Here is an 11614-nt window from a genome sequence, read left to right as displayed (position 1 = left end):
TCAAAGACAAGCAATCTACTACACAAGATAATCTTCTAACTGTTTCTTATGATTCAGATGTTACCTTGCATGTTAGTTTAGGCTTTATGCTTTGGAAAAACAATATTACATGTTTAATTAGGGAAAACTTAAATCCAAAACTTTAGGGTTGTATCTGCACCATATGAATGTTAGAGTACATAAAACTCATCACTAACAACATATATTAACTCCCCATTAGACATACCTTTTAAAAAACACCCATCCACATTTATAATCCTTCTACACCCACCTCTCCAGCCCTGCTTCAGTGCATCAAAACACATACACACACACACACACACACACATATATATATATATATATATATATATATATATATATATATATATTTCTAAAGTAGTTTTTCCCATCTGGCATAGAGTTAACTGATAACTTAACAATTGAGCCTGGAGTAGACCTTTTGATCTCCTCACGGTAAGACTACAACCTTGCATAATGTTCTATCATGGTACCTTTAATAAAGGAAAATGCATGTTGCTTGGATCTCTTGTTCACTTCTATTCCAAATCTAATTTTTACTTCTTCTCTTATCATCCTAATAACGAGTTTATCTTTCTCAAGAACTTCTTTAATGAAATGACTACCAATCCATCTATAGTTAATAATTAAACCAAGTTCAAAAGTTCTAGCACAATTATGATCAATAATAAGAGATTTGATTTGGAATGATTGCTCTTTCCTCATCCATGAAGCCAACAATGTAAAGGTACAATAATCACCATAACACTTAACGAAAAGTCTTTTATTGTCATTTTTTTTATAACACAATTGGTAGCCATTGACTACAAAATAATTACACAACATACATTTCAATTGTTTAAGGTTTGTAAATCTCATATCTAGTACAAGCAATTGCTTCTTCCAGAGTACAACTTCATTGAACCTTGTTTTAACATCAACATCTGGGACATCATTATCTGATTTAACACACTTGTGTCATCCTCATTTTGATTCTTCTAAGTTACTCCTACTCCTTCATGTGTTACTCCTTCCATGTTGTTACTCAATAGAGTGTTAAAGTTAGTTAGGTCAATAACATCCTCCATTTCCCTTGACATATTTGATAACCATGAATGGTTGTCCTCATAATAAGCAAATTCATTAGACAATACATGGAGATTAGTACCAAAATGGTCCATATACATCGACAATCGGCATCCATACTGATAAGCAATGTCAATGAACTTAACATATTGAAGCTCATTATAAATCAATCTTAAACCTTTAGGAAATTCAAAATTTGACATATAATAGTACAACTTCACACACTTCTCTTGTGTAAATCTTTCAAGAAATCCTACACATTCTGTAACATCCATGCCTGCAAAATCAACATTGTCGAACACATGATGTATACCATCAGAGTAGCAAAATGGTCTGTTGATGAATACTTTTTGAAAATGAAGATTGATCTTGATGTATTTTGCCATCGTTAGGAAAAAGTTTCGAAAGGCAAGGGTTTTTATTTGAAAGGAACAAAAAGAGAAGAAACTGTCTATGATAAATAGATTATAATTACTCAAATAACACACGTGACAAGCTAATTTTTTAACGTGACCAATTTGCTTATTTAGAAGAGGATTTTAGTGAGTGGACAAAAATTCACTGGTTTACCCCTTTATTCTGTCTATGATAAATAGATTATAATTACTCAGATAACACATGTGACAAGCTAATTTTTTGATGTGACCAAATTGCTTATTTGGAAGAGAATTTTAGTGAGTGGATAAAAATTCACTGGTTTACCTTTATTTTGTCTATGCTAAATAGATTATAATCACTCAGATAACACACGTGAAAAGCTAATTTTTTGACGTGATCAATTTGCTTATTTGAAAGAGAATTTTAGTGAGTGGACAAAAATTCACTGGTTTACCCTTTATTTTCTTAAAAATTCTAAACTCTCAAATATTGATTTAATTCTCTTAAAGTGCAAAAGATTTTTTTTTAATTAAATAAAAAATAAAATAATAATAATAATAATAATAATAATAATAATAATAAAAATTTCACTAGTTTACCCCTTTAGATACTTTCTTACACAAAACGGGCCTTAGATATCTGAAATTTATCGGTCAAGAAATTAACTGTAGATTTCACACGGTCACCACTAACCGCGTCAAAATCCAGAAAATCAAAATAAAAGATAAAAGTATAGAAGATGATGAGATAAGGGTTTAAAGACCCACCTTTCATTTCCCTCTTTTCATTCAGGTCGGAGAGATAGACACCCATAGCAATAGCAATAGCAATAGCACAATCACAAACCTAAAACCTCCATTACTGGAGCTCAGCTCTTCTCTTTAGGGTAACTTTTTTTTGTTATCCGCTAGTGTATCTTTAAGTTGTTGATTTAACGTGTTAACATTCGTTTATGAATACTGGGCTACTCTCAATTTGCGAAATTTTATCCTTCTTTTGATTATTTATGTCTTTCGATGCAGAACTGAAGTCAATTTTGTGTCGGGTTATAATCCCCAATTCATGATGTTATGTTATTCAAAAAAACGCACCATAATTGGTTATTATTTTCTAATTCGATTTCCAATATTCGAAATTGTGATGTAATTGAAGGCATGGTTATCTAAGAAACTAATTCCCTAATCTTAAATGTAGTTCTTTACCACCATTGATAAAGGAAATCCACATTAACGACCTGTAGTTTACAATCCCCAATTTCGTCTTAATCTATAGTTTATTCGCTGTATTTCCTCCACAGGTGAAGAAGCTGATGAACAATTAGCATAGTTACTTACAGAACCAAACCAAATCGAACCCAATTCACCATTGGAGTAACAACATGACGCCTGTTATCCCTTCAAGCAGCATCTCACTTATCCCAGGGTGCACCTTCAATACAAGAAACACCAACAGTTCAATAAGATGCTATAATCTAAAAAGATCCACCCGAAGAACCCTATACGCTCAAGATTGTGTATTACCTCTCTCAACATCACTTAAGTTACTCCCACACATTCACCATAAACCAAGATTCGGAATATCATCATCCGCCACCGGGGTCAATGTAGCAGTAGAACAAACCGATTCCGATTCCCCTGTTTCCAATTCCGATTCTGCCCAAACCCCTGAAACACCAACACCCATTGACAAGTCAAAACAACGATCAAGACCCGCTAGAAAGAGCGAGATGCCACCAGTGAAAGATGAAGAACTAGTTCCGGGTGCAAGTTTCACGGGTAAAGTACGATCGATCCAACCATTTGGAGCTTTTATCGACTTCGGTGCATTCACAGATGGACTTGTACACGTGTCAAGGTTAAGTGATGGGTATGTGAAAGATGTTTCAAGCGTGGTGTCAGTAGGTCAAGAAGTGAAGGTGAAATTGGTGGAAGCAAACATTGAAACAGGTCGAATCGCTTTAACAATGCGTGAAAACGAGCCTGTGAGTGGTGGCGAATCTTCTCGACCTAAAAGAAGTCAAAGTCAAAATCAAAAGTCAAACCAGAGAAGTAACGAAGGAAGAAAGTCAACAAAGTTTTCAAAGGGTCAAGATCTTGAAGGAACAGTGAAGAATTTGACAAGATCGGGAGCTTTTATAAACCTTCCAGAAGGTGAAGAAGGGTTTTTGCCAGCTTCTGAGGAGGCAGATGAAGGGTTTGGGAGTATAATGGGTGGTGGGTCTTCGTTGGAAATTGGTCAAGAAGTCAAAGTTAGGGTTTTGAGGATTGCAAGAGGACAGGTGACTTTGACTATGAAGAGAGATGAAGATAATAAAGAGTTGGATTCAAAGCTTCAAGGGAAGGTTTTCACTGCTACAAATCCGTTTCTTGTTGCTTTTCGTAGGAATGAAGATATTGCTTCTTTTTTGGATGAGAGAGAGAAAGTTGAGTCAGAAAGCTCTTCTTCTTTAGTAGTTGAAGATGAAAAAGTTGAAAAAGTTGAAAAAGAATCTGTTGAAGAGACTGAAATCAAGACTGAAAATAGTAGTGTTACAAGTGAAGAGCAAGTTGATGTTCCATTAATTGAGGAGAATGTGATTGAAGGTTTGAATTCTTGATCTTTGACTACTTAAAATCATATGGTTTATTAAGTTTTTTAAAATGTTGTTGCTTTGTTTGGTTTTTGAATTTTGATATTGTTTTTAATGAAAAGCATTAGGTGAAGAGAAAGTAGAGATACCAGAGGTGACAGGTGGCGACACTAGCTCGATTGAAGAAGTTGAAACTGTGATTGAAGGTTTGAACTCTTTACTTTTTTTTATTAAGTCGGGTCTGGATAAATGATGAAAAAGTTAAGATTTAGAAGGAAAAGCCTCAATTTCATGAAATTTGTTTTCTTTTTATGAATCAGATGAGAAAGTAGAGATTCCAGAGGAGATAAGTAATGCCACAAGCTCAATTGAACAAGTTGATGCCCCTGTAACTGAAGGTTTGAACTGTTGCTCTTTGGCTATTTATACCCTTGATTGATATGCATTTTTACAAAAAAAAAAAAAAAAAAAAATTCAACTTTTTCGTAGTTTATGAATGTAATATACAAAAATGTGGTTTAATATTATGAATCAGATGAGCGAGTAGTAGAGATAACAGAGGAGACAAATAGTATCACAAGCTCAATTGAACAAGTTGATACCCCTGTAACAGAAGGTTAGAATTCTACTTCTTATGGAATTTATACACTTGATTGATGTATGTAACAAAATATAGTTACTTTAGTCTATTAGTGATCATTGTTGTAAAATCAACCTAGGTGGTTTTTGGAGGCTTAAAACAAAATCGGTTGATCTATATTTTTATAAAATATATATTTTATTTTTACTAAAATCTTTCATTGATTTTAACTTTGTAGGTGCATTCAAAGAAAAGGAATAGGCTAGAGACAACGAGCACTTTAGTTTTTTGAAAATGAGTTATTAGTTTTCAACTTATTTAACTTAACATGTTGATCAAGACTTTTGAAGTAGTTGAACACTTGAACATGTTTTATTTGAGTTTGTTATTTAATCTTTATTCATTTTACCAATTCATGCAACAATTTTATTATATAGATGAAAATATGCAAATGTTTTTCGTTTTAGTACAAATTCATGCAATATTGTAACCGAAACCAGTTAACTCGTGACATGGCACCAACTAAATGCTTATTTATATTACAGCATTTCACCATTTTACCAATTTATACAACAATGTTTCACTTTTTAACCAATTTAAGTCAATTAAGTAAAAAAGAAACAACACGTTGAAATTACTTCTTATGAATCAGATGAAAAAGTAGTAGAGATTCCAGAGGAGACATGTAGTATCACAACCTCAATTGAACAAGTTGATGCACCTGTAACTCAAGGTTTGAACTCTTGCTATTTGACTATTTATACCCTTGATTCACTTATGTAATTATATTTTTTCTGCATTAAGACAAAAGAAGAACAAATGAAATTACTTCTTATGAACAGATGAAGATGTGAAAATCGAACCTGTTTCTGAAGAAAATGGTAGCATTACAAACCAAGTAGAAGTAGAAGTGGAAATACCTGAAGATTCAGTTGAACAAATAGACACAGAGGTTCCAACTGTCACACCAGTCGAGGACAAAAATGACGTAAATGCCCCTCAACAAGTTGTCGAAAGCAGCACATCTCCCCCCTCTGAAACCACCACCAAAGGTTTATTATACCTTATCGCTGAATTCGACTTAAAATGCAATTTCATGAAGAATAGGGATTTCTTGATTCGTGAAATTAGTGGTTATTGTGTGATAAAAGTTGAATATAATTTATTTTTTTAAATACAACAGCAACAATATCACCATCACTCGTGAAAAAACTCCGAGACGAAACCGGAGCAGGAATGATGGATTGCAAAAAAGCCCTATCGGAAACGGAGGGCGATTTAGTCAAAGCACAAGAATACCTCCGGAAAAAAGGCCTTTCAACCGCCGATAAAAAATCAAACCGAGCCACCGCCGAGGGTCGAATCGGATCCTACATCCACGATTCCCGAATCGGAGTCCTCATAGAAGTCAACTGTGAAACCGATTTTGTCTCACGCGGCGACATTTTCAAAGAATTAGTCAACGATTTAGCAATGCAAGTGGCTGCATGTCCACAGGTACAATATCTCGTCCCTGAAGATGTTCCTGAAGATTTGATTGAGAAAGAGAAAGCGATTGAAATGCAAAAGGAGGATTTGTTGGCGAAACCTGAGCAATTTAGGGGGAAAATTGTTGAAGGGAGGATTAAGAAGAGAGTTGAGGAGCTTGCGTTACTTGAACAAGCGTATATTAAGGATGATAAAGTTGTGGTCAAAGATTATGTAAAGTCAACGATTGCTACAATTGGTGAAAATATTAGGGTTAAGAGGTTTGTAAGGTTTAACCTTGGTGAAGGTTTGGAAAAGAGATCGAATGATTTTGCTGCGGAAGTTGCTGCCCAAACTACCGCCAAGAAGGCGGCCGGGCCCACGGTGGTGGAGCCGCCTGCTGAGGTGGCTGAAACCGTTGTTGAGACAGCTAAAGAGTAAGAGAGTGTCGATTATACATATGCATTTGCAAAAGCAATTTTTGCTATAATAGGGTAGATTTTTCAAAATATAATATGATTCAATGGAAAAATAAATAAATAAATAAATAAAATAAAGTGCAATGTTGTAAAAAGGGAAATGAAAGATGATGTAATACACACGTAAATGAAAGTATGTTGCTATTTATTGCGTTTAGCAAAAAATAGATGAAGACAAAATTGTAAAAAAAGTTTGGACTTGATGGAGAAAGTCTTATTTCGTGACTTTTTCTATTAAGTTGTTTTTTCTGTATTAAGTTAAAATAGAAGAAATATCAGCATACTTTCATCTATTTGTATATTATAGCATTTTTTTTTCTTATTCACGCGTTGTATTTTGAATAATCTACCTAATTTTAGCATTATACTTTCATTTTTTTTTCTTATAGAACATTATACTTACCCAATTATAGCAATGTCATTCATATACAAAGCAATTTCATTGCTATGTTTGTGTGAATTTTCAAATTATAATGTTCTAATAAGAAAAACAAATCGAAAGTGCAATATGCTATAATTGGGTGGATATTCAAAGTATAATGCCTTAAACAAAAGTACTTTGCTATTTCTCACATTTAGCCCAAAAATAAACAAGAACTAACGTATAATAAGTCAAGAATTAATGGGAAAAATCTCATTTCGTGTTTTTCTTTTTTGCATTTCATTTAGGGCACCAAAAGTAACAATTTCAGCTTCATTAGTGAAGCAACTACGCGAAGAAACAGGCGCAGGAATGATGGATTGCAAAAAAGCACTATCAGAAACGGAGGGCGATTTAGTAAAAGCACAAGAATACCTCCGAAAAAAAGGCCTTTCAACCGCCGATAAAAAATCAAGCCGTCTAGCAGCCGAAGGAAGAATCGGGTCGTACATTCACGATTCCCGAATCGGAGTCCTAATTGAAGTCAACTGTGAAACCGATTTTGTTGGTAGAAGTGAAAAATTCAAAGAATTAGTCGATGATTTAGCAATGCAAGTTGTTGCGTCTCCTAAAGTTGAGTTTGTGTCTATTGAAGATATACCCGAGGGTATTGTGGGAAAAGAGAAAGAGATCGAGATGCAAAGGGAGGATATTTTGTCTAAACCGGAGGGTATAAGGGGAAAGATTGTGGAAGGGAGAGTAGCAAAGAGGCTTGGAGAGCTTGCGCTTCTTGAACAACCGTTTTTAAAAGACGATAGTGTCCTTGTGAAGGATGTGGTGAAGCAAACGGTTGCGGCACTTGGTGAGAATATTAAGGTTAGGAGGTTTGTGAGGTTTACACTTGGCGAGTCGAAGTCGGAAGAAATTGAGTCTTGAGGGGTATTTTTGGTAATGTTGTTGAAGGGTATTTTAGGGAATTTTATCCGGGACAAGGGTTTTTATTGAAACACCGAGTAATGGTATATTAATATTTTGTATCGTGAAACTGTAACACTTTATTTTTGGGTTTATGTTAAAATTACTTATTTACTCGTTATGATCGTTATTAATAAAATGCTGTTATTTGGCGGGTATAGACAGAAATTTTACCATATTTAAGGTGTACTTTTAAATAAATGTAGAAGGGTTCGTATCATGCCAACAAGAAACCTTAATTGGTGTTTATTCACCAAATTGAAACCTCTTACTACAGAAGTATCAATTTCAGTCCTCAATGAACTTGTAAGAAATGTGATTGTAATGGAGTTCAGGAAATCATGTCAATCAACGAAAACCACAGGGTAACAACAATTACAAGTGTTCAAACAGGTTTTTCTGTAATCATTACAAGCTTCAAGGCCACATTGTTGACGATTGTTACAAGCTTCATGGATTTCCTCTTGGGTACAAATCAAGTATAAAACAAATTAAGTGGCTGCTGTTAATGCTCATGAAGATTCCCATACTTAAACCAACTCTAGTAATAATGATTTGTCCAAAAAGTTTAAAGGCTTTTCTCAAGAACAATGCCAACAAATGATGTCAGCATTATCAAACCATATGATAACTGTCAATCCAAACGAGGAAACTACAACAGGTAAATGTTACTCTATTTCCATTATTTCTGGCCAAACGTCACATAAATGGATTATAGATTTTGGTGCTACACAACATTGTATGAAATGAAATTTCAATGTTCCACAACAAAAGAAGGGTAAACAATTATAGTTTTACCTAGCCAAACAATATCACTTTGCCGGTCAATTTAGTAGGGGACATTAAAATAGCTCATTTGTTTGTTCTCAAACATGTGCTTTATGTTCCATCCTTTGATAGAACTTAATTTCTGTTTCTTCTCTAACAAAAGATCAAAGGCTCATGAGTCAATTTAGCATCATTGATGGGCTTTACATCAAATAACACGGATAAATCTTTATATTATTAAGGGTACATGCAACATATTTGATCTAGTCATAACACTATTGAAGTAACATTCAATTGAACAACAAAAACCCTATAACCCTAGCTGATTTCGAAATTAATAGAAGAAGATTAAATACCTTTTGATTGTTGTAGTAAACAATCAAATAACCCTTCTTGAGAAAACACTTAGAAGCTAGCTTCAGAAATCTCATGCCTTTGATGGTTCACACCTAAACCCTAGTAACTAGAATACTTGAATAAAAGAGAGAAGATGGACAAAATTCCCGCTATGCTCTTAGCTAATGGAGTGGTCCAACATTGTAGGGTGAAATGTGATATTTATAGCTGACCAAGAAACCCTAGATAACCATTACTTGATTAAAATAATAATATCTCAAATTAGGTAATTATTTGGTTTTCTAATTATCTCCAAGGGATATTCTAGAACCCTAAGGAAGCTTCTAATTTTCGACCTACCTTAGACTATTATATAATACATCTCTTGTTCAACTACTGAATAGTTACAACTTGGGTCCTTGCACTATTAATTAATCGAGTTAATCCCAAAATTAATTCCAGCTAATTTCTTATTAATTCTTAATTAAATAATTCTACTTCTAATTAATATATTATTCTCATAACATATTAATAAATTCATTTATTGTTATTTATTAATCAAATAGTAAATCAATAAATCAGTATCTCTCTAATAATCATCCTATTTAACTATCAGGTTTGAGGGCAACCCAAAAGGATTTTGTTAATAATTTAAGTATGTACCAATTTAGTTATTGGTTTAGACATCTAATCCAACAATCTCCCACTTTGATAAGTCTATAACTACAATTGTCAATATAACTTAAAATTTATCAGCAAAGGATGCTTCCAAAAGCAACTCCAGTTTATATCTGATCAGATATTAGTCCTAAGATAAGTGATCAAATATTTCTTCATTCAACAAGATATCGCATGGATATGAGACATGAATTAGAGTCAATCTTATTGTCCAAAATTCTGGTTCCCAATTTCCTAATTTGTGATGACATCATAAGATCAATTTGTTCCTGGCTAGGCCTAACAATATAAGTCAACACCAAATCACTGAGGGGCCCAAAGATATTATTTTTTCCTATTAGGGCAAAAGAAACGAATAGACTTTGACTCATATGCTTGTATCATTTACTCACCAAATCATACATGATACTACGTTTTATAACATTATGTTACTAATGCGTTTTCGCAATACCAATGTATAATCGACTTGTAATTTACAACTCATATATCTCTGTTTTAAAAATATAATATATTATCATCTCGGAATTACTCGTGATAGAATCGATGAAGTAATTCTCTGAGTGTGGGTTTATCCAATACTCAAACTTTCCATTTTCTAAGTAGTCATGAATGTTGTAGCAACATAATTGTTTTGTTTAAACTCCTTATACAATCTAAAATCCAATTCATGATCATCTTCATTCACTACTTACGTACTAAAGTATGAGCAACTATGAAACTTCGAATAATCAAATTATTCAGGAAGTGAAACATGCAAAACGAAACACAAGAATAAATAATCGACAAGGGCAACAAACAGCAAACTTATAAATAATCTTTATTATTTCATCACTAAATTCAATTACATTTATTTTGTTGCATGTTTCAAACTAATAATCTAACTACTAAAACTAAAATCAATGCTCCTAGCATGGTGACTATGCTTAACTCTACTCAGATCCTTCGGGAAAGGATCTGCAGCATTGTTTTCTGACGAAACTCTCTTAACTATGAGATGACCTTCTACAACTCTATGTCTAATGTATTGGTACTTTCTTTCGATATGCTTCGATCTACCATGATCCTAATGTTCTTTGCCAAATCAATTGTGCCTTCATTATAATAATAAAGTTTCATTAGCCCCTGAATGGTCAGGAATACCCCAAGATCTCTGGAAGTTCTTCAGCCAAGCCGCTTCCTTTGATGCTTCACTTTTTGTGATGTACTCTAATTCACAAGTAGAATAAGCCATTGTATCCTTCTTGGAACTTTTCCAAGTTACTTCTCCTTTATTTAAGACAAAACACCCAGCCCGACTGAAAACAAAAGTTGCCATGATCTCTCCGGAAGCTGGTGTCACTATACCCAGTTACTCTCAAATCATTGCCACCAAGGACTAGAACCATGTCCTTTGTCCTTCGCAAATACTTCAGAATGTTCTCCATTGCTATCCAATGAGCTCTTCTTGGATTTCGCTGAAAGCGATTGACCATGCTCAAAGCAAAATACACATCAGGGCGGGTACATGTCTAACATACATGATCTACACTACAGCCGAAGCATAGGAGACTTGACTCATGTCAACTATTTCTTCCTTTGTACTAGGACTCTGATTCTTACTCAATTTAGCATTACTTTGAATAGGTAGCTCTCTTTTCTTGGAATTTTCCATACGAAAACATTTAGTTCCTTATCCAAGTATGTACTTTGACTAAGTCGAATTAGTCTTTTCTTTCTATCCCTTAAGATTCTTATCCCAAGAATATATGTTGTCTCTCCTAGATTCCTCATAGCAAAACACTTTCCAAGCCAAGATTTCACTTCTTGAAAGGTTGGAGTGTCGTTTCCTATAAGGAGTATGTCATCAACATACAATACTAGGAAAGTTACTATACTCCCACTAGCCTTGACATACACACAAGACTCATCCTCACTCTCAGAAAAAATAAATTCTTTGA

The 11614-nt window shown here is 33.9% G+C and overlaps 1 protein-coding gene across 2 annotated transcripts; it reads left to right on the top strand.

Annotated features, from left to right (window-relative positions):
• The first annotated feature begins 2196 nt into the window (after positions 1-2196).
• EMB2726 (elongation factor Ts family protein) lies at positions 2197-8016 on the top strand. Of its 2 annotated transcripts, none has more exons than XM_078958448.1 (9): positions 2197-2350; positions 2762-4046; positions 4162-4239; positions 4354-4431; positions 4569-4649; positions 5266-5346; positions 5456-5665; positions 5797-6517; positions 7229-8016. In XM_078958448.1, exons 2-9 carry the CDS (start codon positions 2843-2845, stop codon positions 7854-7856), a joined length of 3081 nt encoding a protein of 1026 aa, XP_078814574.1. In that variant the 5' UTR covers positions 2197-2350; positions 2762-2842; the 3' UTR covers positions 7857-8016. The 2 variants fall into 2 exon arrangements, with proteins under 2 accessions (XP_078814574.1, XP_078814573.1); XM_078958447.1 differs by having other exon boundaries at positions 4156-4239.
• Positions 8017-11614: the final 3598 nt, after the last annotated feature.

This window comes from Lactuca saligna, chromosome 5 (assembly GCF_052625555.1).
Source record: "Lactuca saligna cultivar CGN05327 chromosome 5, ASM5262555v1, whole genome shotgun sequence".
NCBI classification, from domain to species: domain Eukaryota; kingdom Viridiplantae; phylum Streptophyta; class Magnoliopsida; order Asterales; family Asteraceae; genus Lactuca; species Lactuca saligna.
Note: the sequence above shows the minus strand (reverse complement) of the source record. Positions and strands in the feature narration are given on the sequence as shown.